General features: G+C 54.3%; 1 protein-coding gene across 6 annotated transcripts in view; it reads left to right on the top strand.

Annotated features, from left to right (window-relative positions):
- Positions 1–27,046, top strand: part of CTIF (cap binding complex dependent translation initiation factor) — a 120,030-nt gene extending 92,984 nt beyond the window's left edge. For all 6 annotated transcript variants that reach the window (XM_082783967.1, XM_082783964.1, XM_082783966.1 and 3 more), the window contains 3 exons: positions 13,491–13,646; positions 24,115–24,168; positions 25,478–27,046. In XM_082783967.1, coding sequence (XP_082640093.1) covers positions 13,491–13,646; positions 24,115–24,168; positions 25,478–25,693 — 426 coding nt within the window. In that variant the 3' untranslated portion in view covers positions 25,694–27,046. The remainder of the gene's footprint in view (positions 1–13,490; positions 13,647–24,114; positions 24,169–25,477) is intronic.
- Positions 27,047–27,921: the final 875 nt, after the last annotated feature.

Genomic DNA, 27,921 nt, shown 5'->3' with positions numbered 1-27,921 from the left:
GAGCAGCTCACTGGGGATACTGGGATTTATTTATTATTTTTTTTCCAGGAGTGGAAACTTGGCCTGGAAATGCGTGTTTTAAGGAAAATGTTTCTGGCAATGGATTTTCCTATGGAAATGAGAGGAAAGCTGGTAGACAGCTGTCTGGTAGGTTTGGTTGTCTACCAGATACAGGGCGCTTAACTTTTCTATGCTAGTGATCAGTCCTTCACCTTGGCCAGGTCTTCCCATCTCCCTCTGCTGTGGTTTTCCCTCATTTGCAGCAATTCTGGGTCCTGCAACCAGGGTGCTCAGCTGTTTTTTCCTGCTTCCTTTGACACAAGCTGATAGTGGCTTCATAAACAAGCCTCACAAAAGCCAGCTGGTATTTCTTCTCGAATCTCTTGGCATTTTCATTTGAGCCCCTGCTCTTGATTTTGCGGCGGTAGCTGCCGGAAGGGCTGAGGATGAGGAAGGAAGGGATGAAGGTGATGAGAGGAGGATCTGCAGCTCCACATGATGTTGTAGCAGAGAGATGCTACGTGACTACAAAGAATGGGTGAGCAGGCTGCTAGGGCAGGAGTTTGGAGGAAACCAGGATGTAGCCAGAATGGTAGGGCTGGGTTTAGAGAGCCCACCTGGATCCGACTTGCACATTGGTCCGAGGAGGTGTGACTCCCAGAAGGGTGAGAGCTTTGTCTCTGCTTCACAGCAGGCAAGGAAAAATGTGGAGAGACTGAGTGCTTTAGACAAGGCCACCTGTACAACAGCCCACAGTGGTGCAAGGTCTGATCCCAGGCTCTCTCATCTCAGCTCAGAGCCCATATTAGAGGAGTTTGCATCCGCTTGTGAAGACAAATGTCAAAGGCTCTCCAAAAGTCTGCGAAGGTCAAAACAAGATGGTATGTAAAATTAAGAGAGGGAAAAAAAAAGGGCTGGTCCTTCCCACCAGCCCTCCTGTCTTTGTCCTGGGCCAAGCAAGGCTGCAACACCCTGAACCCAGACTGAGAAGCAGATCCAGCTAATGGGGGTGTTATTTAGGGCATCCACGCATCCCAAACGTTGCTCAACAGGCGTCCACTGGTGTCTGGGGCACAGCAGCCGTGCCCACCATTTCCCCTGCTCCCTGCAAAGCCGTTTGAAAGTGGGGAGCAGGCGAGTCGCAGGGCTGCTCCTCCCATTTTCATTGGCTTTAAATCAAGCTGTTGTCTCCTTTTAAGGGGAAGAAAGCTATTTTTAAGGAGGAAGACGTGGTCTTGGTGCGAGGCAAGAGTGCAGCTAAGGCATGTGGTTCCTGGCATAGACTCATCCCCAATGTGTGGCTGCTGTGCAGTGACCAGCACCCTCTGAATCCGTCCCTGAATCCACTGCAGTTAGGTGAGAACATCATTCCTCAACCATCTTTGCATCCAAGCCCTTGAGAGGCAGCTGGGGATGGACATGGGGATGGAATCAGGAGCGTGTGGGCATGCAGCACTGCACCAGGAAGCCCAGAGGTGAGCAGGATGGGTCCTTTCTCGCCCGGCAGCCAGAGCATCTGTGGGCAGGGAGCTCCGTGGCCACCAGACACTCAAGGAAACCATCCGTCTCTTTTATTTCCTTTGGCCACGATGGAGGAGGGCTTCTTAGGCTCAGTTTTATGGCTAAGCACCACATAACTGCCCGATACACTTGTCATTTTTTAAATATTAGTGCTTTTTAATGTCAGGTTATTTTCCTTTTCCTGGGATTAGAGGTTTTCAAGGCTCTACAGCTGATACGCAGATCGCATGACTCAGGCAGCTCGACCGCCGACAGAACTGCGCCTAAGTCACGTAATCACCCTGCTGCAGGAATAATTTTGCCCTAAAGATAGGTTTTAAAAAATGGGTTCCCAGGGAATATCCCGGTGTCTGCACCAGAGCTGAGAGAAATTGTGTGCGGCAGAAGAAGACAGTGAGTTCAGGTGTCGGCCCTCTGTAAGGATGAAATCACCGAGCAGGGATGAGTTCTGGTAACCCGTTTGGATCAGGGTTCCCTGGTGGGGTTACCAGGAATTTCTCCTTGCATCTTCAGGAACAAGTGGGATCCTTGCTGTCCGTGTGTCGCACTGCACTGGGGGGCTTAGCCCTGTGCATTAAAATGTTGGAAAAAGCCCACAGGGAGAAATGTGCACATTTCTGTCACCCCTTATCCTGACCCAGAGGGGTGTCAGGAGCCACAGAGCAGACCTGAGAGCGGTGTCACCTTGCTTTTGTCTTCTAATGCCACTGAAACAGCCAGGAGCCGCTCAGGAGGCTGTTAGAGCAGCTGTGCTGGGGTGAGCCTGTGTCATTATTTGATCTTGGATTACGCTGGTATTCAGCAACAAGGGAAGCAGGCAAAGAAGAAACACCACAACATAATGAAAATCAATATTTATTGTAAGCTAAGGTAACTCCACGTTGCTTTTCTTACTGTCCTGGACACAACAGATGGGTTTGGCTGAGTGATATAAAACAGTTAGAAAGAGCAGAGCCAAAACAGGGTCCAGCAGCGATGGCCAGAAGCAGCAGGACGTTACCCCAAAGGAGAGGAGGACAGCAGCCCCCCGGGCTGGGGGGGACCCTTCCAACGTGCCCTCTTGTCACAGCACCACCACAGTCCCCGCCAGCAGGCCCAGGGAGCTGAGCTATGCTGCAGCACCGTGGGCAGTAATGAACGGATTGGCATTCAGCTCTCCGTGGCTGGAGTGCAGGATAAATAATACATCTCGTTCCTCCAGAGAGTCCCTAAGTGCTTCAGAAGAACCTGTAACCAGCCCCACTGTGCTCGGTGCACGGGGAGGGAGCGCAGCGTCTGCCTTGGAGAGCTGCAAAGGCACCGAATGCAAGGAGCGAGCAGGCTGTGTGGTAACTGCTTTCACGTGCAGCAGCACAGGGGAATTAATCTAAAGGGGGTCGCTCCACCCAAAACTGCACCTGGTGGGGCAAAAGGTCACACATCAGTACAAATCAAAAGCACGGCGTTAGGTGAAATTAAATAATTTAACTTTTTGTTTCTGAGAGCGAAGCATTTTGGCTTCCTCCAGACACAGTTTCTTTTTGCAACCCAAATGATCGGATCCATTCACACTGATTTATGAAATGCTTTTGGTCAGCCCCAAACCAGCATTTTTTTGTGGCACATTTGGGCTTGATGGCCATGGCAGGAGACAGACACACGTACAGAGCACACATCATGGCTGCATCAGGGAAAATCTAACATTGCCCAGCTCCGGTCCTGACCTCTCCATCATCAGGCAGATGTTTCCCAACAGCCATTTCTAGATAATTTCCCCTTAATTAAAAAACTCCGATAAAACGCTTGCTCTGGAGCTGGATTTCTGTCTCTGCAGCACCTTTCAGACTAATCCGATCCCCGGACCGAAGGCATTACTCCGCCGGGGTGTGATAAATCGGGATCACCGTGCCCCAAAGCTGATCCCCCCGCCCGGGGCCCAGCCGCTCACCCCCAGATGGCACCAGCAGATGCTCCTGTTTTCTGGGGCTGAGCAGACTTGTTTGTGCCTCTTCTAGGAGCAAAACACTCATGAATTTCAGCATCTCAGCCCCTGAACGCAGGCTGGAGCATCTCCCTTTGGCATTGCCGAACAAATTGTCTTTTTAACCTGCCTCCTCTTATATTTTCAGCTGCTGACAAACGCCCGCGTGGAGGGGTGCTCGCGCCGGTTGCGCCCGGGGGCTGCACATGTTCGCAGCTTATCTCATGGCACTGGTTTTGATCCCAAAACAGATGCCAGCGCCGTGGCTCAGGAATGCTGTCGTGTCATCCCCTCCCTGCAGACAGCTCTGCTAAAGAGCATCTCCCCAGGCAGCATGTGCTGTCGCAGAGCGCACGGCTGCAGCTGGAAATGGAGCAGCTCCATGTGCAAAAGCCACGCAGCAGCTTTCCTGGCCTGAAACGAGGGGAATGGGGCCGGGAAAACCCTGCTTTGAATTCTGCCATCTCTCTCCGTGTTTTGGTCCCCGATTTCAGCTTTGCTGTTGAAGCTGGATGCTGGGAACCTGGGATGCTGGAGGGAAGGTGGCCATGGGGCAGGCTGATCAGCCTTGGGGAGATGCTGCTGGCCCTAAGCTCAGTGCTGGGTTCTGAATTTCTCCTCACTGAGTTTAGTTTTTGGGGTTCAGTCTGAGACACCTGCAGGCACTCGCCAGGAAACCATCAGCTGCAGCAGACCGGTGCAAAGCAGCACCAGTTGCCTTTGCGCTTTCCTCTTGGGGGCAGTTACCCCCTTTTCCTCCTCCTTTCCACCCAAACCGTAGCTACAAACTCACTCCATTTCTCCAGGGCCACAAACTAACCGTGGTTCCTTTCTGCACGGGTCCCTTGATGTACCCACTCTGGTACAAGGACTGATCTGGGGCTGCACCAGCTGCTGGGGTGGACGCAGCTGAACTGGGGACCTTGGAGGGACAGGGGCGTGAAAAACGTCTCGGTGGATACGTGCACGGTTTCTTTGCCCCCCCTACAAAATCCCTGGGCGATTAATAAATGGCGAGGCAGCCTCCTGCGAGGGATTTTTGCTTGTCATAGTTTCAGTGGCTGGCTCCTGCTGGCCGCAGCGCCTTTTTCTGCAGCGGGGAGGTGTTGAGCAACATGCCACAGACCCTCCGCGTGTAACATAAGTTGGAGTATTCCTCTGTTCAAATCTCCGTGCTCTTTATAGCCGAGATGTGTCTGCATCTGAGCTATGCATAGCGAAGTATATTATTAGAGAGGACATCACTGGGGCTGTAATTGTACACTGCTCCCCGTAGCAACCGTGGCCAGCAACACATCAAACAGAAGGCTGATACCTTCTTAAAAAAAAAAAAAGAAGAAGAAGAAGAAGAAGAAGAAATGAAAAGGCACATCCCTGCTCAGAGCCCAGCGCAGCCCCTTGCAGGGCTCACACGTGCACCCAGAGGCAAAGCCTGGTGTGTCCTCGTTTTTGGAGATGCCGTGGTGCCAGGGGCTGGGACTATTTCCATTGCATGCCCTACTGCATGCCCTGTTACATGCCTAATTGCATACCCAACTGCATACCTAATTAAATACCCAGTTGCATACCTAATTACGTACCCAGTTACATACCCAGTGGCATGCCCTGTGTGTTACAGACCCTGTTGCATCCTCTTGTAAATTCCCTCTTGTACACCCACACAGGGCTTCTTCCATGCTCATCAGCCTGGTGCTTGCTCAAACGCAGAAATTTGTTCGGAGAGACTCAAATGAGTCACCTTAGTGCAACCTCCTGATGCCCGAAAAATGACATTTCCGTGGTTTGGTGCCCTGCTTCCCTCGGGTTTTAAAAGCTTGACTCAGAGCCTGTGGGTTTTGGCGTGGTCACACCTGTGTTCTGGTGGGCTGGGATGGATTTGAGACATTCAGGGTAGATGTTTCTGGAGGGGTTTAGCCAGGAAGGTGGCAAAGCTCATAAACCTGTTGCTGGCAGCCCAGGCAGAAGATAGATGAGTAAAATTTAGCTTGAATCCTTTCTCGGGATAGAAATGTTGAGGCATTAGGTGTGGACAACTGACTGACTGTTGATGGTTGGACTTGGTGACCTGGATGGTCTTTTCCAACCTAGACGATTCTAATTCTAATTACCTTGATTGCCTTTCCCAACCTACCTGATTCTAATTACCACTTACCTTGCTGAGCACAAGGATTTGGGAGGAGCGACCTGAAATCCCTCCTCTCCTGCAGGCTCCCTGTTTATCTGAGCCAATATGCACGGTTCGTGCTGAAAGGCACTGGCATTTTCATTTAATTTCGGCACTGATCTTGGCAGCACTGTCCTGGTGTTGTGCACGGCGGTGGGACCCTGCTAGATGCAAAGCCCTGTAGCCAGAGCTTGGCAGGTGGGATTTGTTTAATTTATGCCCAGGGAATTCGAAGGCAATTCTAAATTAGTGCACACATATACATATAGTACGTGTATGTGTGTGTGTGTGCAAGCTGTGCAGTCCCAGCGGGATCAGCATCAGCCCCGCTTTCCCCAGGGATTAAAAATCAGGCTGTGTGCTTCCAACCTTCCCATTTCCGAGCAGAACCAGCTGGGAGGAGCAGGGTGGCAGGGGCAGGATGCTCCCTGGCACCCCGGAGGGACCAAGGGCAGGGTCCAGCCCCCAGCGCAGGGCTGCAGCGCGGAGCAGAGGCTGCGCCGGGCTCTAGGTGGAGACTGCGGGCTGTGCTGCCTGCCTGCAGCCTGCCTGCAGCCCCGGACACCTCCCGGCAGCTGCTGCCCTCCGGGAGAGCCCCCAGGCTGCTCCCAGCATTGCTGGGGGGTGAGGATGCCCAGGACCCCCCAGCCTGGGTGCTCCAAGCCGGCAGCAGTGGCTCTGCACCCCCAGGACGGAGGCTCGGGGTGAGCACCCCGCCAGGCACTGCTCTACGTGGGGAGCACCCTGCAGCCCCCCCAGCTGCCCTGCTGTCCCCCCAGAAGCACTGTAGGACAAGCCGACAGCCCTGTAAACCTGTAGCACTGCAGCACCGGTGATATTTTGCCTTAAACATTTGTGGCACGGGGAATTTCCTGGGGTTGTCTTTCCGCTCCAGCAGCAGCGACCGTGGGACCAGGCGTGCGGGTGAGGGATGAGATGTGGTAGAGGTGTCTCAGGCTGTGTCCCACGCCCTGGCCAGCAAGTGAGGCCTGACACCAGTGCAAAAATGCAGCAGTCGGGTGTGAGGACACAGGAAAGCAGGGGACATTTGGATGATGCCACCCCGCCGTGACACATCCTGCTGCGTCCCGTGCTGCCCCCATCCTCAGCACCCAAAACCCAGTGTGCTCAGCCTTGCTTCCTCTTCCCTTCCCGGTGATAAATTGCTCCACTTTTCCTTCTTATTTTTTTATCAGACTTGCTCTGCACATTATTTCGTTAACAGGGGGTGGGAGGAGCGTGCACGGCGATATCGCCTCCGGTCCCGGAGCACCAGGAAGTGAAACTGGATGCAGAGCACAAAGCCGAGCTGGTAGGGGAATGGTGCCGGGCTGGGGAGACAAAACCTCTGCTCCTGCCTGGCTCCTAGGGGTGAGGTGTGCTGCCACACGTCTCTCCAGCATCCCGGGCCCTGATGTCTGCTCTCGTATGGAGAGGCTCCACCAGGACGCTGCAGAATGTGCCGTGGCAATCACGAGCCTGTCCGTAAAGACAGAAGGTTTGGAGGCACCCAGGGGTTTGCAGTTCATGTTTTCTGCAGCTTTTCAGCCCAGCTCTTTCCGTAAGCTCAGCTTTTCCCACGCGGACAGGCAGCTTGCAGCACGTGTAGGGTATGTACAGCTTCAGGGGGCCAGCAGAGCAGATCCTTTTACATCCTTTTTAAAAAAAAAATGTTAGCCAAAACAACATTTCCTATAGCAGCAGCTCTCTGGCTTCAAAGCACTTGTAAACATTACCCCCTAAGAAAGATTTTCTGCGAATTTTTTTGTGTAAACAGAGCTGGACGGCGGCGCTTTTTAGCAGGCTGGTACTTCAGCTCAGGAGCCCCGAGCAGCCTTGCCAGCAGGACCCAGTGCTGGTGCCACGGGTCCGTGCCCGTGCCCTTGGCCGTGGCAGCGAGAGACGGGTGAGAAGCGGGTGGCCGAGGAGATAAGGGGTGCTTGGACCTGGCGCGTGTGCTCAGCGACGTCCTTGTGCTGGGCCAGAGCCACCTCCTCCCTGCAGACTAAACAGTTGCAGTGTTTTCTCCCATGACCAAAAGAATTTAGAAAAGGGTCCCGGCATGAAACTTTACACGAACCCCGGGTGCCTCGAATATCTCCAGCCGGGAGCCTGTTAACCCCGTCCCCTCCGCTTCCCCCCTCGCCCTGTGGTTCAGGCTCTGGGCAGGCAGAGGGAAAATCCCAAAACCCCATCCTCAGACCAAGCTATCTGGCTGCCTGTGGGCTCCCAAGCCTTTCTGCAATTTTTTTTTAAATTTTATGACCAAATTTTGTGCCATTTGGGGAGAACGGGGCTGTTTGGAGACCCCAGACCCTCATACCTGCTGAGGTTTTTGGGGTTGTGAGCAGGGGCACAAACCACCTGAGCTTTAGGGTTTGCTGGACGTGATGCAGGCTGCTCATGGCATCGAGCTCACGGCTTCGTGCCACCAGGTCAGCTCGGGCTTTGGGTGCACCCATGAGGCAGAAAGCCCTAAAAAGCCTCAAAACAGCAGCGTGGCAGGGTGGCACTGGCGGTGCTCGTGGCTCTCTTTGCAGGCTTGGCCCGTCCCCATAGACTCCTCAGCACCTCTGCGTTATCAAGGGGCCACGTCGCACGCATGGAGCTTAAAATAAGGATGCAGCCTGCTGGCAAGCTCCAGCTGGACCCAAAAAAAAAACAAAAAAACACCCGCATGGGTGTTTTTTCAGGCACAGAAGTGGCCCCTGAGCAGATGCCAGGGATGGTGCTGGGGCTCCAACCTCACCCCGGCACGGAGGAGGGCTGGAGGAGTCCCATCAAACCATCCAGAACAGCAATTCAAAGCAGTCCCTCTATGCTTGCTGGGCAGAATTATGTCCATTTTTTTTCCATGGAGCAGTGGGGACTGAAACCCATGGCAAGGCTCTTCCGAAATATCCCAGGGGCATCTCCGTGGGGTGTCCTGCAGGGTCAGGCCAAACGGGTGCCCCGGCTGCTCTGATGACAGCCCATCGAGGCAATTAATTTGTGTGTCTCAGCATCACCGAGACCTTCCTTTTGCAGATGAGCTGTCCCAGCCGGGTGCAGGCTCGTGGGAGAAGCAGGGCTTCCAGAAGCAGTGACGAACTGCTGGGTAGGCAGGTGACAGAGAAAATTAAGTAAGGAGGAAGACAGCTCTGGTGTTGGCCAACACCCGCTGGTGAAGCAATCGTGCCCCCACCTCTCCTCTCTATCCATCTCCGTGGTGTCTGTGCTCTTGGCGTTATCCCACCTGGAAACTGGCTGCAGAAATGCTCCTGCAGTAGCGAGGCATGAGGATGATGCCTCGTGGCTGAAATGGGATGCTGTGCCATTCAAATCCAGCCCTGGGACACAGCGTCTGTGTCTCAGTGCTGGTCCTTCTCCCTTCGAGAGGAAAGGAGAAGGTAGGGGATGTATTTGGGCAGCCTCCAGAGGTTCATTAGGGGAGATTCTTACACCAGGACAGCTGCTGAATGCTGTTTGCTCTTCCTCGTGGCCAGACAGGGCTGCTTCACCCCCCAAAGCATCCACCCAGACGGTGCTCCAGGATCTCCAGCAACTACCAGATCAACAGCAATGCCTCTCTGTTTGCAGAGCCATTATTAGGCTCCCCCTCGGGTGCTGTAAAACTTGACCAAATTAATAATTAACCGAGGAGCTGCGAGCCTCGCTGAGGCCACCGTGAGACACCCACACCAGGCAGGTGGTCCCGGGTTTGGGACCTGAAGGAGGGGTGGCAGAGGGACAGGGGGCACGGGTTTCCATGACCCCTCAGCCCCTCATTTTGGGGTGCCGGGGTTGTTTGGGCAATGCAGATGGGAAGCACCCCCTGCTGCTGTTGGCTGCAGTCTGTGATTATCTGGAGAGGTACCCCAAAAACCTGAGGAATTTAAAATTCCTGGATGTTGCTGGTGCTGGGAGCTCATCTGGCATCTCCCAGCAAACCTTCAGCAGAGCCGGGAGTTTTCCAGCCTTCATTTCGCCTTCCTGCCCAATTCCATGCAGGAGGAATAACCAACATTAGGACTGTCCTCTAGTTTAGAAGAAGTCAGGTCCACGCTGAAGGCCCCTGTTTTCATTTTCTGCCCTTGCCAAAGCTGCCCGAGAAGAGGTGGGTGCCTGCTCGATCCAGCTCGAGGAAACGCCACGATGAAAGCCCGTGGGAGTGAAATGCCTGATGGCTGGGTGAAGCCCAGACCTTTGCAAGGCTGGGTGCAGAGTGTCATCTGTAATTTGAAGGGTTTATCTGCTTTAAATGTCAATAGCGCCTTTGTTGGAGCAATAATAATTGCTACAATTTGCATGTCTCAGTCACACGCCCCAGAGCGCTCTGCAGAGGAAGATGAGTAAATTGTTCCCGCTCGCCAGCCGAGAAATCAGGGTGCAGAGGGGATGGGAGCCCACGCAGGACTCGAAATAAATCTCAGCCTCCTGCGCTGCTATTGCCAGGCCCTGCCCTCTGCTCGGGAGCTGTGAGCTCTGCTTTTCTTTTTCTCCTTCTTGTCTTTCATCAAGCCGGGCTCTATTCCCCCAAAACCAAAGCTCTGCTCTGGAGCCCGACCCAAGCCGGGACCAAAGTGGAAAAATTACTTAAAGTGCAAGAATTATTTAAATTGCATCCCTCTCCAGGAGGGAGCAGACATCTTTGGGAGCCCCTGAGACCTGTTTTATTCATCTCAGGCCCTTTCCACGCATCCCTTTAAGGCTCCAACCTTTCGTAGCACGCTGCCAGCCACACCAAGCACTTAGCACAGCCTCTCTCGGCGTTTTATGTAGCGCCGATCGCCGATACCCAAGCATTATGAATTTCTTTTTGTATATATTTCGTTCCTGACTCAGTATTTCCTGCCTCCTTGACAATGACTGAGTAAACAGCGGAGCTGCCAGAGGAAGAGCCCTGTGTTTACAGAGCAACAAGCCCGAATGTGTGGGTCTTTTTTTCCATCAGAAGGTGGTGATGCTTAAATTTAACTCCCATTTTTATCCCCTGGTAAACTTTTGCCCTCCAGCTCGCTGCTGACACAGCCAGCCGTGCGTCGGTGTGCTCAGCTCTGGGGCAGAGTTATTTGGGACTCACCTTTTAAAAAAAGTGTGGCAAAACCCCTCCTGGGGATGGGTTTTGGCTGCAGCTGTCGGTGCTGGAGCAAGGGCTCAGGTCCGGGGGCCAAAATGCAGCGCTGCCCCTCGTCCTGCCTGGGAGAGGAGCACAGGAGGGGTTTTTCTCCTCTCCTCGGGTCTTTAGGAGATGCCATGCCTGGGCTGAGAGGTCAATAGCATTGCATGAGGTGCATCCAGATGAGGAGAGGGCTTTGATTTGGGTTCAGGAGCGGAGAGCCCCATGCCACAGCATTCTCTGCATCCCTTGGTGGCAGGGGCTCGGCAGGAGCTTCAGCTCCAGGACCCCTTGCTTGTTTCCTAATGGAAAACATTTCCTTCCTCGCACGGTTTCCTAATGATCTCTTCCCCCAAACCAGGAGGAGAAGCGAGGCCAGCCCTGCTACCTGGTATAAATGCATTTTATTTTAAACGATGGGCGCTGGAGGAAGGTCACCCAGTAAAAGCACCCAGCTTATCTACGGGCCGGGGCACCCCCAAATTAGCAGTGCAGTTTGTGTTTAAAAATACAGCCAAACTGATGAAAGATAATTTGCTTACTGCACTGACTTCACCACCTAAGCATGGGGCAGGCCAATCCACAGGTTATTTTTGTATAACTCCAGGAGGCATTTCCAGAGCAAATAAAGTTGGCGGGGCAGGGCAGTGGCTCTGCCGCCTGGGTTCGGCCCCTTTCTGAGGGGTTTTGTGGTGCAGAGGTCTGTGGGGTGGCCGTGGCAGCATGGGGCGTGGGTTTTGTCCCTGCTTGTGCAGCCCCGTGGCTCTTCCCTTCTCCCACTGCCTTGGTCCAGCTCATCTCTTTCGGTGGCTAGCTCCTGGGGGACCTGGCTGAATTGCTCTCCATGCCCATGGAGAGTCCAGCTGCCGTGGAAATTTGGCTCCTGGGGAGCCCGACTCTTGCCTGCAGACAGGCATGGTCCAAAACACCAAATCCCTACCCCTGCCAAGGTGCTTTCCCTGCTTCTAGGGGAGATGGAGGGACTGGCACGTATATGGGAGGTTTTTTCCTCACCTGAAGCCCGGTGTGGTTATCCCGAGCAGCTAGGAACTCCCTCGGCACAGCCAAGGGGCACGGGATGCTCTTGTTGGCTTTTTTAATTGCTCGGTAGTCAGGACGTCATTTCTCTTTTTTATTTTATTTTATTATTTTTTGGCCATTAAATGTCAAGACTCCAGAATGAGCAATTCAGTAACCCTGGGGTGACACCCTGAGCTGGCAAACCTCTCCCCTCCACCGCCAGCCTGGGACCAGCTGAGTAACGAAAGGAAAAGCTGTGCAAGCTCCCCCGGAGAGCCTGAGGAGACCCGGCAGTGTTTGTCTGCAGGTCGATTTCAGTCGCAGACACAGTTGGGCAACTGCCTTATAGAAATGGGTGTAGAGAGGAATTAGTCATCGCCGTTTGGTTAATAAGTGGCTCGGGTGTTTTACAAGTCTTTTTCCTGCATATGCAAATATTATTTCATTTTTTTTTTTTTGGTTCCTTTTGTAGTGAAACATATAAATAGCTCCTTCCTTGGATCTTCTATGCATAGAGTGGTGTCATGAAAATAAGCATCACGCGTTTGCCTGGCGTTGGTTGGCTTGCCCGTGCTTCAAAAGGAACGGCTGCCCCGTGCTGTCCGGGCCATCAGAGCAGTCTTTGGTGTGGTGGCTTTTATATCCCTGCAGAGTGCAGCTGCAGGTTGGAGCAGCGAAGCCTTTGTCTCGGGCAGGAGGGATAAACCGAGATGGAAAAGATACAGGGTAATTTATTTAGGGGATGGATTTCAGACGTTGTGCAAGCCGCGCTGGGAGCACGGGCTGCTGAGAGCAAACTTGTCCTGCTCTCTGACTTTCCCCTGCTTGGTGCCTACTGGTTTTGAACACCAAGGAAGGGTCACTGTGGAGACAGACAAGTGAGCTGATGTGGGACGTCTTGCAGAAGGCTTCACAGCATCGCTCAGAGCCTGGGGAAGACCTCTGGGCTCTGAGCACTGCGCACACCCCGGTGCCATCCCACATGGTGGTGGTGCTGCCCTCTGGAAAGCTTTTTATTTGCTTTCCTCTGTTCCTCCTCACTCGTTGCCACAGGCTCCCAACACACACATACCCCTCTTGACATCCTGCTTTTGGGCAAACCCTTTTTCCCCTCCCTGGCTGGAGGACTGGTGGGGGAGGCAGCTGCCTCCCTGCTCGTTCGCTCCCGGTGTTGCTCCATAAATCACGTCATCCTCCTAATCCTTGGTCATGGCAACCATCAGCTCGGGAGCAGGGTGACCTTTTACTATCAGCTCTGTGCTCCCCTAATCTTCTGCTGGGCGGGCAGGCACGGCTGTGAGACCCCAGGGAGCAGGCAGAGCGTTGGGAAGCCCCCGGTCCGACACCAGCTCGGAGCTACCCCTGCTGGAGATGCTGGACCACCAAGCCACCCAGGCACTGCGTGTGAGCCACTTGTGGTCATTTTCATCCCATTTTGGTTGTGCACAGGGCAAAGAGTCCCCAGGCCCCTGCAAGGTGGCAGTCACAGCAGAGGCTGGCGTGGTTTTTACGGTACCTGCTCCTGGTGGCGTGGCCGTGTTGAAATTCCAGCCACTCCGCGGGCGTTGAGCAATCCCCCGGCTCTTACTACAGAGTCAGCCTGTCTGTCTTCCTCCCCCCAACCCTGAGTTTCAATTTCCTCCTAATTCTGCCTCCAGACGGCCGTGGCCTCTCCCCCGGCGGCGCGGTTGTGCTGATGCAGCCCGTTGTCTCTGTCCCTCTTGCAGAAGGATTTCACCATGCGGGAGGAGCTGCAGCAGCGGGACGTGGAGCGCTGGCTGGGGTTCATCACCTTCCTCTGCGAGGTCTTCGGCACCATGAGGAGCAGCACCGGAGAGCCCTTCCGAGTCCTCGTCTGCCCCATTTATACCTGCCTCAGGGAGGTAATGCCTTCGGGGTTTTCTCCTTCTCCCCCCTCGGGACAAGCCGTTGAGCTGCAGTGCCTGTGACCTGTAGATATGTGTGATTCCCAGATGTTTGCTTTACCCACATGAACACTTCTTGCCCCAAAAGTGCTGGTGCCTGCAGGGACACTTGGTTCTTCCTCCCCGGTGTGATTCTGCTAAAGAAAAGCAGGTGCTCCAGCACATGCAGGATCCCTTTGTCAAAGGGTTTGCAAAGCCCAAGAGTTGGGATTGCAAACCCAACGTGGAGTTTGGCAAATCCTACCACTGCAAATCCCCACTGAAGGAGCTAAGAAAGCTTCTTAAAAGCAGGTGAAGCCAACTGAATAGATGATACAGACTGAGGGGAGGAAAGAGAGAGGGAATAAAGACATAGGAGACCACATAATGCAGCATAAACCCAGCCTGCCATCGGGGCTGGGGACATTTCAGGGATGGATAAGGTAAATGTGGTCCAGGTTGGGAGCAAAAACCTCACTGGGGACAAACGGGAAAGGAAACCCAAAGCTGACATTCAGAAGAACAGGAGAGGACTTTCCTCCATGCTCTTTTCCAAGGTGGTTTTGTCTCCTGCTGCTGCCTGCAGAGGACTTCCTTAGGCAGAAGTCTGTCTCATCGCCCGGGGTTGGAGCTGTGAGTCTCAAATTGTCAGTAGCACTCCTGTTGGGCCATAAATAACTCGCTGCAAAATAAGTTCCCCGCTGGACCTTGGGCAAGGAAAGGAGAGGGAGAGGGGAAAAAATTGCCAGTAATGACTTTCTGCATGCACGGAAAGTTTTCTCTGAATGCAAACACACTGTAAACATCTTGCCTGCGCAGCGACGCTGTGGGCAGAGCTCACAGACAGTGACTGCAGCAGTGAGAAAGCGCCCGGGCACCGTGGCGAGGCACACACGTCCAGCCGAGGAGGTGGGAGAGGGGTGCTAAGAATAGTGGAACTTCCCCAAAATCTCTGCCCACAGCAGTGTGTGTCACCTCATCGGGAAGATCCTGGCGTCTGGCAGAGCCCCCGTTCCTCCCTGCTTCCCATCACAGCCGTGACACGGCCCAGCCCTGATTCTGCCAGGATTTTCCCCAATTCCTGTCTGCCCTCGCCGTGCTGTCACGGGCCTTCCCATTGTCTGGCCGCTACGTGGGGGCACGGTGGTGATGTAAAGACATGCCAAAGGACACAAATTTCACATATTGGGGATACTTCCTGCTGCAGAACAGCTCCATAAAAAGCTTTTATTGGTGATACCAAGAGGCAGTGCGTAAACTTGGGACCCTGACTCTCGCCATTCCCCGTTTGATGGCTCAGGGCTGGCTTTTTGTGCCAACACTGCTCTTTTTTTGCCATTTCAGCTAATTATATCACAAGAGGCCAGCCCAGAACGGGACCCAGAGGTGCTCTGAGGTGGCTGCCAGCACAACCCCGCTTGTCCTGACCCCATCCCGTGAGGTCCTGCAGCAGGGACAGGCTCCTTGCTGTGGGTTGATGCTCTCCTGTGCTGGTACACCACATCAGCTAGTGCCTTTGGAGCTCAGCAGGCGCTGGGGACACACGTCCCTTGGTGGGTTTCATGAAGCTGGGCTGGGCTGGTCCTTGTGGCCCAGCCACTTTGGGGCTGGCCGCTGGCCATGGAAATCCCTCCATTGCCTCAGGACGGGTTTGTGAGGTTCAGCAGCACTCTTGGTGGCTTTTTCCCCTTCCTGCTCACCAGCACACACGTGCCCATGTCCAATCTCAGCCCCTCGCCCCGATTCCTTCCTCCTTGGTGGCTCCCTCTGTGCTGCAGCAGCTGCACTTAGCGCTCCCTGCCTCCATCCACCCATCCTCTGACGATAAATCATTATCAGGGGCGAGATAACATCTCTGCTTCTGCCTGTCCTTTCAGCTCTTCTTGCTTTTTAGTTTCTCTCTTTTTTTTTTTTTTTTTTTCCCTTTTCCTTTATAGCTTTGGCAGTTTGAGCCAAAGGTCAGCAAGGGAGTGAGCAAGAGGAAGGGGAAAGTTGCCTGATGGCTGCAGCAGGAATGCCTCTTCCCTTCCCCCTGCAAACCTTCCTCTCACCATCTCCTTTCCTTTTCCCCCCAGTAAAAGCTTATTAACACCGTGTCCAAGGTAGGGACAGGGCATCCCATGAGCTGAACCCCCAGGAACCAAAAATGTTTCAATTTCACCACTGGGAGGTTTGGGGGCAAGAGGAGTGCGGGCAGAGAGGAAGGTGTATTCACAGCGGGGGCAAAATTGGGATTTGAGGCAAAGACGGCTTGCCAGGAAAAGTAAGAAGAGGATGCAAAGAGTTTAAATGGTTTGAAGTGGTTTGAGAGAGCCCGGTGAGCTTGTGTGGTGCTTTGGATCGACAGTGTGTGGGGTTAAAGCTGGAGAAGGGGCACGGGTCGCCCGAGCCCAGCCCAAAGGCTGGCAGCGCAGGCAGCTGGGGAGTGCGGAAAGGAGAGCCCTTTTTGGGGTGAGAACCAGAGGATATTGCAGCCATCAAGTCTGGGGAGCTCGTGCAAAGAATAATGAGGCGTCGAGGTTAAAGATAAATAAGAGAAAGAGCTTTCCTCCCGTCCATCCCTCTGTGCCCAGGGGAACCAGGAGCGAGCTGGAGGAGGGAGCTGTTCCCGGGGAAGGGCTCTCCCTGGGGCCAGGCTGTGCTGCCCGGGCTCTCCTAACGCAGGAGCAGTGCTGACATCCTCCAGGACCACATTCTGCCTTGGGTCCATCATCTGCCTTGGTGAAAACATTTTTAGCATTTCTAGGAAATTGTCCTGACTCCCACACTTGGTGGCCTCACCAAGAGGGATGTCCCACTGTGGTCTCCCCACTCCGGCCTCGGTTTAATTCCCAAAACCACGCCAAGCTTGTCCCTGTAAACTTTGAGCTGAGATAATAAGCGATGCCATTTGTCATCTGCTGTTCGCTGGGTCTGGTCCTTCACCCTGCTGCCCACCAGCGTGTGCTCTGCCAGCAGGAGCAGCTCCCAGCCAAGGTGCTCGGTGCCGAGTGCCGCTTTGGATGCATTTTGTTGATTTTTACCACGCCATCCAGCAGACTGGCCTGGCATTACACCCAGCAGTTGGAGCGAGAAGGTGGAAGAACTGCCTTGCAGGACCCCGAGAGGTGCCAGGCAGCGATGGTACCGGGCTTCCTGGAGGCACTTTGCCAAATGGGATCACCTGCAGACATTGCAGGAGTGCTGCTCGCCTCCTCCGTCACCGGTAAGGATGATAACGGGGCAGGTGCCAGGATAAACCCCGTGGCACTCCTCGTCACTGGCCTCCAGGTGGAGTTGGGATGTAACCCAGTGACTACAGCCCTCCGAGCCCAAACACTCAGCCAGTCTTTAACTTACCTGGCTGTCCAGCCTTGATGTCCTAGCTCGGATATGGGAATCTGTGGGAGGCAGAGCCAAAGCCCTCGCTAAAATCGAGGCAACAGACATCCGTGCTCTTCCCCTGTCCATAAATCCAGACGGTGAGCAAGGTGATGAGGGGCATCCATGCCAGTCTCCTTCTTCTCCCTCACGTGCCCAGAAATACGCTTGAAGATGACTTGCTCCATGTTGTTTCCATGGCCTGAGGTGGGTCTGGTGGGCCCGTAATTCCCACAAGTGAAGATCTGCCTTTCTCCCGTTGCATCTTCCCGGTCGCGGACCTGCAGGGGTGACAGGGAGCAGCCCTGCTCCGGCACCATCCCGCTCCCGGCACCCTTGGGTGCATCAGATGGGGCTGCCGGGGCAGGTTCAGAGCAGATCCCAGGAAGCAGCTCATCACGGGCTCATTAAATCACAGAACTAACGAGTGCGGGAGGCTGCGGCTGCAGGACCAGCCCATGGAGATCCCCTCATCCCGGGGCACTTACAGCTGGGAGGGCTCCATGGCTTGTGTCACCACGAGCATCCCTGCTGATGGGGGGCCCCCTGGCAGTTCCTATTGCCCACCCCGAGGGCCAGAGGAGGGTCCAGGCACAGTGAATCAGCAGGGAGCAGAGGCTGGAGGCAGGCAGGACAGTTTCTCCTCTGCAGGAGCATCTCCTGCCTGCAGCCTGGCTGGCAGAGGCGGCCCCGTTTCAGCATGGTTTGAAATCCTGGCACAGTCCCATCGCTTCCCTGCCTTGGTACGCGCTGCTAACTGAAAGCCTCGGGGTGGTGGTGCAGGGAGGATAAATACTCCCTGTCTAATTGCCTTTCCCCCACGTCTGAGTCTGCGGTGCAGCATGCAGACTGGTATCCACTCCCCTCCCTTCTCTCAGTGCCTGTTATCTCCTGGGGCCATACTGTGTAATTTAGAAAAATATTCTAACACGGTAATTAACGTCTGAACTTCAAGAGGGCACTGCCTTTTCACTGTCTCCTTCAGAGGAAGAGAGAGGAAAAACCTTCCTGGCTGCAGCCAGACGAGCTGGAGGGTGGTGCTGTTTGGAAAAGAAAATTGTATCTTTTAACGTGGAGGGTTGTTTTTTTTTTTTTATTTTAATCGCTCTCACTTTTTAAAAATCACCAAGCTTTTGAGTCGAAAGAGGGTCTTTGACAGTGTAATAAGATGCTAGGATGTTGAGATTTTGCTCCCAGTCAGGGATCAAGACAGGATTTGCCTCTTTATTGTACAGGCGAAGGCACCGAGAACGCCAGATCCTGACCCCGTGCCACCCTGCTGCCCAGGTAGCTCCACAGGGCCTGACCAGAGAAAATAACAGCAAAATAAATCCTGGTGGAGGAGGAACTGGGGGTGGGGAGAAAGGAGGAAAGCAATGTTCAGTCATTACCCCTAAAAAGCTGTGACAGTCGTTGAGCTGAGACACCTCGCCTGACCTTGTCCCCACACAGTGCCCGCCCTGCTGTCCCCTCAGACCATGAGAACAAACACCTTTTAGGCATGATGAAAATTGATTTTTTTTCCAGTTTGTGCTTCCCCACTTTGGCCAGGAACAGACCATAACATTTGAGGTAGGCACTTGTGAAACATCTCACCTCGAGGGCAGGTGTGAAGGGACAGGGACACCAAACCAACAAGGTCTTTGCGATGTGTTGGAGCCCTCCTGCTCGGCTTAGTGTTTTGAGCACAGAAATGTATTTTCTTAGAAAGCTACAGGACTTGTTTGGCCCTCGATGGTGAGCACGAAAACCGCAGTGGCACAGTTTAAATAGGGGAGGGCTCTCGTGCCAGAGATACAATTTCCAAGGAGAGAATGCGCTCCCATACACAGAGCCCGGGCTTTGCGCTCCTCCATGTAGCCTCCCATCACAGTTACTCTGACTTGCAGAGGTTCGGAGCAGCTTTGCCTGCAGAGCTGCATTTAGGGCAGAGCTGAGGCCACGGAGGATGGCCAGGACCACCAGCATCCCCTCACCCCACAGTGGAGGTGAGGAAGCATCCCCACTTCTCGGGGACTCACGGAGAGGGCAGAGGAAGCCGTTGCATCGGGGAAGAAACGGAGCGAGATACCATCTCGCCGGATGGTCCCTCCTCCTCGCGTGGCTTTGTTTCTGTCTTTCGCCCTCCGTACCCGGCATTGTTAGCTCCCGAGGCCCCTCCAGCTGGATGTAAACACAACTATTTGCGTCTGCCGCCGTGCGCCCTCAGAAGAGCCAGGAAAGCGCAGAGCGTCCGGCGGGCAAGGGTGGAGCCCTCTGCAATCAAGCGCGATGGTCTCGCCGCTTTTTCTTTCCACGTTTTGTGTTTCCCCGGACCCTTGGGATGAGATCACATCCTCTGCTCCCAGGGTTATTATGTCTTCAGACAGGCAGGATGAAGCCGGCCGTCTGGGTGGCTCGGTGTCCCCGCAGACGGGGTGGCTCTGTCCCCGTGCGCCTCGGGGTCCCCCTCACGCAGCCCCAGTGGTCCCACGGGTCAGGGCCCCCACCTCCAGCCTGGGTGCCTAATGGGAGCCACTGGACTGGCCTGGCTGGCTTGGTGAGTGACCAGGTTTTCTTCGTCATTGTCTCCAGTAATTGCCTTTTAATGGTTTCCATCTTCGTAGGAATCCCTTCTGCTGTTCCAGATCCGGGGAGCGAGAGTCATGTTTCATGGTTTCCCTTGTCTGCAGTGGAAAGGAGTAGGAGGAGTTTCCCACGGCTGGGTACAGGGTTTTGTTCCTCTGGCCTTAATTCAATTTGCTGTTAAGTATCTCTTGTTTGAGTTCCTCAGGAGCCCGACAAGGAGGATAACCAGCATTTTGGTTTACTTGATGCAATAAACAAACTAATCTCTGCTTACCATCCTCCCGGGGAGTTCTGGTTGGGTAATAGGAGAACAGAAGTCTCCTCCTCGGCTGAAAGCAGCACATCCCTGTAAGGCAAGTAGGTGCCACCAAGCCAATTCCTTCAAATTGTCCCAAATACATTAGGGAAAAGCCTCGCGTGGACACGGCAGCTGTGCCAGCACCAGCAGATCCAGCCCAGAGCTCCTCATGGGGCCAGCAGTGCCCTGTGCTGGTGGCCTCATCCTAACAGAGCAAGTGTGAATTGCCATCAGCATCTTCTCTAGGGGGCTGAGACCAGGCTGTCCCTGTCAGGAATCTGGGAAGAGGGACCTCTAGGTGAGACACAAGGGTTGGTGGCACCTTGTGCATCTTCAGGGGGCTTGAAACCTTATGAGCAGAAGGCCATACGGGGACAAAGACCATTTCCAGTGGGACAGCTCAAAGCTGGATGGCAAAGAGTTGGGTGAGAAGGGTCTCATGAGACAGGCTGCTGCATCCCCCCAGCTCCACAGGGGAAAGGTTCCCCAAACACATCTCGCCTTTGGGCAACCTCAGCATCAAATGGCTCAGCAGAGCAGATGCTGCTTGTGGCAGTGGCCTCCAAAAGGTCTTCTGTTTCCAAGTTCTCACTCGGTTTTTCACCAGATTCTGGACTCCCCTGACGTGCCTAGCTCAGGGCATGCCCTGCATGGCATTTGGTGCCCCATAAATTGGCACAGGCACAGTTTGTTGGGGGGTGCAGGGCCAGTCCGGCTGACACCAATGCCCAGGATCAGGGAACTGATACTTGTGATGGGAGCAGATTGTAGAAATCCTGCAACTGGCCTTGCTGGGAGGTTGTTTTCTAATTACTCATCCCCCACACCCTCGTTTGTGCTCTGCATTTTCCCCAGTCTTGGCTGTTTTCACCGCCCCGTGCCTAGTGGCAATCAGAAATCTGGAGAGCTGTGACAATCTCCTTTGCACATGGTGCGTGGCTCTCCGTGCGAAGCAGCAGAGGAGGCACATGGCTCTTATCGCAGGCATCTTCCTTAAAGCCTTGCGACAGGAGGTCGATAAGGGGCCCCTGGAAAAGCAGCAAATTGCTGTTGATGTCCTTCTGCGGAGAGCCCGGGAAGCGCAGCCCCTAATTTGCGGAGGCTTTTGCTGCCGGGAGGATCCATCCAGCAGGACGTGGGGCTTCCAGGAGGGGGCTGCCAGACCTGGACCCCTATCCCAGCGGTGCCGTGAGCCCCCCAGCAGCTGCTTTGGGCAGCTCTAATTAGCTCTGTGCCTCGCAGGAGGAATGGTGCTGTGGCCGTGGGGGGCTCTGTATGTGTTTGGCTGCTCCCACTGCCCTTCCCGGTGGGCAGAGCTGCAGAGCACGATCCAGCCCGCGTGGTTTGGCGATAAGCAGGGACTGCAGGGCAGGTTCTCCGTCCTGCTCGTGGCGTGGGAGTGCTGTGTAAGCACCTCAGCCTCCCTGCAGCTCCAGCTGGCTCTGGAGAAAGTGGTATATGTGGTATATACCACGGTATATGCGGCTGGGGAGCGTGGCTGGCTCCTGGTGGTCTGCACCAGCTGCATGCGAGCCCCTTGCCGTTCAGAGAGAGCTGACCAGTTTGTGGCGAAGCCCAGCTGAAATTTTGGGGCCTCTTTGCCCCCTCGAGCACTGCTGTGTACCCATCCCATGGGACATCCCCTTGCAAGGACTCACTTCCCTCAGCAGAGGAAGGAATTGGGGGATGAACGCCCTGCGCCCCGTGCCATCCCCATCCTCCTGCTACCCCCTGCACTCCCAGGAACAGCCCCTCGGGTTTATTTTCACCAAGACATTTAGCACCCATCGCCCAGCGGGACGCAGAAATTCGGGAGCAGGAGCCCTCCCTCCACAGAGACGCCTGCAAAGCTGTTCGTCCGGCACCAGCAACAGAAGTGAGAAGCCTTTCGCAACCGAGGCTGGGTATTATATGACCGGCCGGGCAGATTCTGGCATGCAGCCTCCGCTGTTAGGAAATCGAGCAGACTCTTTGTCTGCTTTCCAGCAGGAACTGCTGCTTTCGCTCGCCCGATACGGGGAACCGGCTGGAGAGCAAAGGGAAGCTTTCTCGCAGCCAGCCCGAGCCTCGGGGGGATGATTACAGGCTGAGCAGCACTCACCTGCTCCTTCCCCAGCTCCCTCGCCCGTGCTGGGCAGCCAGGGCTGAAGATTTGTTAGCTCAGAGGTTGGACTAGGTGATCGTGGAAGTCCCTTCCAACCTAGGTGATTGTGTGATGCTGTGGAAGATGTGGGAACCTGCTGGAGAGAGACCTGGTGGGGCACGGGCACATCCCCGCAGCAGGGAGGAGCGGCTATAGACACTTAAATAAATAATAATTCCGGTGTGGGAGCACTAAGTTAATAGGTATAGCCTGTTAGCATCAAGGTATTTTGAGTAAATATAAATCAGATTACGATTGTAGGGTTTGGAGCATGCAAAAGCCACGACCGCAGGGCCGTGGTGTCCCTGGTGGCTGAGGAGTGCCCGTCCTGGCACAGCCCTGATGGCATGACCTGGCTGTCCCAGGGACATCCCGGCAGGACAGGGAGTGACATCTCCTTTTGTCCATGGGTAAATAAGGCAAGTTTCCCCTTTAGCCAAATCTCTGCGCATCAAACAGTCTTTGACTCACCCACACGACCACTTTTTGAAGCAGGCAAGAGCGTCCCAGCCCCATGGCTGGGAAGCCGGGGCAAGGAAAGCCCAAAGTGAAGCTGCAGCTGCCCCTGGCCACATCCCACCAGGGCAGAGCAGGGTCACCCGAGGAGAACACCGCAGAGGAAGGACAGGAATCAGGACACAATGGGACCTTCCTAATTGCCTCAGCAGTTAGAAAATCATCCCCCGATTTACAGACTGAGTCTGTCTGCGTGAAGCCATGGGAGGAGAGCATCAGTTTCTGCAGCCCTCTTCCTGTTAGCTTGCTCTACCTCCACGTTTCTGGCTGTGATTTTCATGCTATTTGCCTCACTAACAACTACCAAACAGGACAGATGAGTGTGTGTTAACTTGCAGCCCTGCTCCATTCCACGCTCACAAGCCAGTCTCCATTAAATACCCCAAGAACATGTTTTTGGGTTATCGCCAGTTTATATTTCTCCCTGGTAGAAATATATATATTTTTTGTTGGGTTTAAAGTAATCTCATGTTTTGTTTTGTTTTGTTTTGTTTTGTTTTTACAAAGAATCTGTGAGCTGTTTGTGAGAACTTATCTCAGAGCGTGCGGCTGGGGCTTAGCTAACATTTCCCAAACAACTCAGCAGGACGATAAACTTGGGGAAACTGCTGCCTGTATTTGGAGCCCTGGCTGGACTTTTGGCTAATGTGAGGCAAAACCGACGGGCCCCCATGCTCGGGCAGGTGCTGTAACCATCGGCTTCAAAGCAAACAAACCTCTGCCTGCGGGAAGCAGAAGAGAGCGAAGACAAAACTTTATTGAGACCCGTGTGAATTCCCCGAATTACCTCTTTTTCTCCTAGCTTTTTCCAGCGGTTGTGGGCCTGTAAACAAACCGGCGTTTATTTGTAAAGGAAGGGAAAAGAGGAAAAAATGAGTGGGAAGGAGAGACGGCTACGGCTGAGCAGCAGAGCTGCGGCATTAACCAAGGAGTGTGACTTGGGAGCAAACCCGGTTACACTGAGCTGTTTGTGCATGGGCAGCTGTGCTCAGTCCAGCCACTTTTCCCAAGTTTGCCCCCCCCGATGAATTTCATACACTAGTGAAGTCAGTTTTCCCGATTTTTCTCCATTTTCTCCATGTTCAGTGCGTGCCACCACCTGTGGTTTATCAGGCACCTCGCGGCAGCGCGTTGCTCACAGCGCCCCAGCTCCCTGCTGAGAATCTGCTTGGGAAACAACCCAAACAACCCTGCTTTATCTCTGTGGTTTGAGCAGAAAGCCTGAAACGGCCTCTTCATCTGCACAACAAAGTCAGAAAGCAAAGATGACAATAAAGAAGCGTGTGCTAGCAAAAATATGTGCGGTTTTGCTCCGTTTTCGCTCACAGCCCCTTGTTTTGTGGGGTCGGACAGGCTGAGCTCCTGCACTACGGCCATCCGAGGGCTGTGTTTCCTGGCCACGTATGTGGAACGAGTGCATTTTGCCATTGCCTGCTGAGGGAATTAAAAAAAAGCATTGTTAAACTAATGGAAATGTATCCTGAAAGTTGTTCATCTACAGGATCCAGAGGGAGGGGGAGGCTGCATGTTTCCACTCACCCCCCCTCTCCTCTCTCTTGCAGTTGTTGCAATCTCAGGACGTGAAGGAGGACGCCGTGCTCTGCTGCTCCATGGAGGTAGGGAAGCTCTGCCCCTTCTGTCCTTGGCTTTGCACATCCCCAAACCCAGAGCCACGTCACCCAGCTGCATTAAACCCAAATCCAAAAGACAGCACCACGGGATAAGAGAGGAGGCTCTGTCACTGTGCTTCCAATGTGTGCAAATGGGTGCAACCAAATTTGCTCACTGGGGTCCCACCACAAAACTAATTCCTGTCATCCCTATTTCTTTGAGTCTCTTCCAGATCCCTTCAGATCTCACACTGTGGTATTTTTAAGCGCAAAAACACCTGTATTGGAGCAAATCCTATCACACTGCCTTTGCTCGTGCAGTGGCTCCCGCAGAGAGGCTCGGTGTGCTCAGAAAGCTTTGCAGAGGAACGATGGCACAAATATAGCAGGAGTGGAATTGCAAAGTTTTCATTAGCTTTGCTTTTTGGAAGTGATTGGCCTGTGGGGACTGGCGCTTGCCTTGCAGAGAGAGGCTGAAGTAGGCTGCAAAATTGCAGCTGGATGGTTGAAATTGAGCAAAGCAGCAGGCGGCTGAAGAGGAGAGTTTACATTTTTAAGGTCAGGGCTTCAGAGAGCTCTCCGCTAAATCCCTGATGCCCCACGAGCCTCGGGTGATGGAGGCCTTGTGCTCTCTGCTCTGAGGTGGGGCTTTCTGGGGCTTACTCTGCTTGAAAAGCACTCGGAGAAGAGGTGCGACAGGTAGAACTGCAGAGCCAGGCGCTGTGCAGAGGGCAGGCAGGATTTGTTATGCATGCAGGAGAGCCCTGCTTAGTCAGATTAATGACTGGGAGTCACTGGCAGCTGTGAATCAGCGCGTAAATGAGGGAGCAGGTAAGAGGCAGGGATACCACATCACAGCGCGCACTTTGTTTTGACAATAGCCTGATTTTTAGGTGGGATTTTTCAAAAGCGCCCGGTGCTGCCGCCTTTGAAGTCAGCGGGAGCTGAACCACTCACTCCTACGGCGAGCGCTTTCGAAATCCTCGCCCGTAGCGCGCGGCTCTGGGCAGCACCGGGGAGCTCACCAGCAGCAGCATCCCAGCATCGCCCGGCCTGGGGAAAGCTGGGGGAGTGTGAAACGTGGGTGAAAAAAAAATAATAAGAGCAGGCTGCATATTGCATATTTTTGGACAACAGCCCTACTTTGTAAATATTGCCTCGCTGCTGCTGGGGTCGGCTCGCGTCCCGCTGCCCTCCTGCCAGCATCTCATTTTCGGCGGTGCCGAGCAGCGATGCGGGAGGATCCCCCCCCGCCCCAAAACACAGCGGCAGCACAAGCTTTAACGTGCCGCCCGTGACCCCTCTGTCCCGACAGCTGCAGAGCACCGGCCGGCTGCTGGAGGAGCAGCTGCCCGAGATGATGACGGAGCTGCTGGCCATCGCCCGCGACAAGATGCTGTGCCCCTCCGAGTCCATGCTGACGCGGTCCCTCCTGCTGGAGGTCATCGAGCTGCACGCCAACAACTGGAACCCGCTGACGCCCACCATCACGCAGTACTACAACAAGACAATCCAAAAACTGACGGCCTGAGGGGCAGGGCAGGGAGGGGTGGGAAGGGGCGAGAAGGAGACATGCACCTTAGCGGGATCCGGCTCTCGCGGCCCGGCGAGCGCCTTTCTGATTTAAATACCTAAGCAGACAAACCCCAGCATGCTCGAGAATACGTTCGTGGGGTGGGGAGGGAGAAGCATGTTTCTTTTCAGCTGTGTCGCCAAGTGCCACCCCTCTTCCCTGCCGTGTTTTTGTTTTAGGGTTTCTTTTATGAAATCATTGCTCCAGCAGCAGCGCGTCCCGCCGGGTTATTGTTTGGCTTTAGAAAGAGGACGGCGAGTTGGAGGAGCGAGCCCGAGCGGGGGCTGGTATTGTTTTCACACCGTCCTCCCGGCTTGCCCTGGCCAACTGGCAGGAGACAGCACGCAGCAGATGTCCCGGGAGGACAAAGCGCGACACACACTACACCAGACGCTCATAATTGACGGCTTTTGTCAAGCGGAGCTTTCGTTATTTCCCCCCCCCCCTCCTCTTGTCTTCGACTTTCTGCTCCCCCACCTCCCCTCCGTCTACTCGCCGCCCCTTCGGACGCCGGCCGGCGAGCAGGATGGCTTTCTTATTTGCACTGGGTTTTATTTTTTTTTTGTTGTTGTTCTTGGTCATTTGTATTTTATTCTATTCTATTTTATTTTATTTTATTGTGAACGGACAATTGCGATCAGCGCGGAGGCGCGGGGGCGACGCCTTCCTGCGAGCTCACAAATGGTTTACGTGAAGATGCTGAAGTAGGAGGAGGATTTTTTAAGGAGCCCAAAAGCCACCGTAGAAGTAACATAGCCACAGTCGTCTTGCCAGTAACCTCGCAGATTAACTGAAAAATGTGTGCCCTGAGCTGGGAGCTCCGAGAGACGCGGGGTGCTGCGGCCGCTTGCTCCGGCTGGTCAAGCCGCCGCATCCCCCATCCACTAAACTATAACCCATTTATTTTTTTGTATTTTTTTTTTTGTTTCCGTTGAAAGAGTGCTTTATTGTAATTACTGTCACAGTTGTAATAATACGTTTAAAACCAGGCCCGTTGTAGTTGGGCCTAGCAATGTACAGGGCAACGGAGAAATGAAGACTTGATGTTCTTCTGGGGAAACCAGTAGAGAGAAGACAAGAAGTGCATGGCAAAAAAAAGGAGGGAAAAAAAAAAGAAGAGGAAAACGATGAAAAGCCAAAAATACAGGTTTTGAGCCTGGCTTCTAACTGGCTGCATTTCCTATCCAGTATTTGTAGGTGTGCATTGTACAGGGGCAGCTGTGTGCCCTGGTTGGTGTAGGTGGTGCTGTGTCCCCGAGCGCAGGGGGACGTGTTTGGAGGGAGCAGGGTGAAGTGGGAGCAGGGGGACCCCGCTTTGCTGGGTGCTGGGGAGGTGGGAGAGAGGGGAGGTGGGAGATACGGGAGGTGGGAGAGATGGGGAGATGGGAGATATGGGGAGAAGGGAGAGATGGGGAGAAGGGAGAGATGGGGAGATGATGGTGGATTTGGGGAGACGTTCGCCTGGCGGAGCTGGAAGTGCCCTGAGCGTGGATGGCAAGTGAATGTCAACCAGCAGACATCAGGACTTGGCGTTTCCTTATTCACTTCTCTGCTGATGATGATATCCACACGAAATCCCTGCCAGTGCTCGTTTTGGTGAGGTGGGAGAGGAGCAGAGGAGGCCCCGACCCCGCGCTGCCATCCCGATCTCGGGTGCCTTAGGGAGCTGCCGGCGAGGCCAGGAGGCTTCCCCATGCACATGTACAGGGGCCGAGCATCCTGGCCGTGTGGTGCAGCACAGCCTCAACTTCTCTTGAGTTGATCTACGGGGGCATTTTCTAATCCACACACGGAGCACGAGGAAAGGAGCTGGAAAGAGGAGCTTCAGCAGCCCGTGTCTGCACGGGCCGATGTGGGCTGGGGATGCAGGCCCGGCAGCCATGTCAGCACTGCCAGAGAAGAGCAGAGAGGCCAGGAGGTGTTAGCACGAAGCTGGACTGCATCAGGATCATCGGTGTTGGACAGCAGGGCCGTGCCCTTGCTCTTGGCCTCCCCAGCCCCACGGGGAGCAGAGGTGTGAAGGTCGGCGTGAGCCCGGAGAGGCGCCGCCGGCAGCCCCGGCCAAGAGGCGTGTGGGGAGCCGGGGGGGAGCGAGGGCTGAAATTGAGCAAAGGGAGTGAAATTACCCGTGGTGAGGACAATTTGTCACGGGGCCTGTGGTGTCATGACAGCCTCCGACGTGCGAG

The sequence above is a fragment of the Aythya marila genome, assembly GCF_965140915.1.
Source record: "Aythya marila genome assembly, chromosome: Z".
Lineage (NCBI taxonomy): Eukaryota > Metazoa > Chordata > Aves > Anseriformes > Anatidae > Aythya > Aythya marila.
This window is presented reverse-complemented; position numbering and strand designations above follow the sequence as displayed.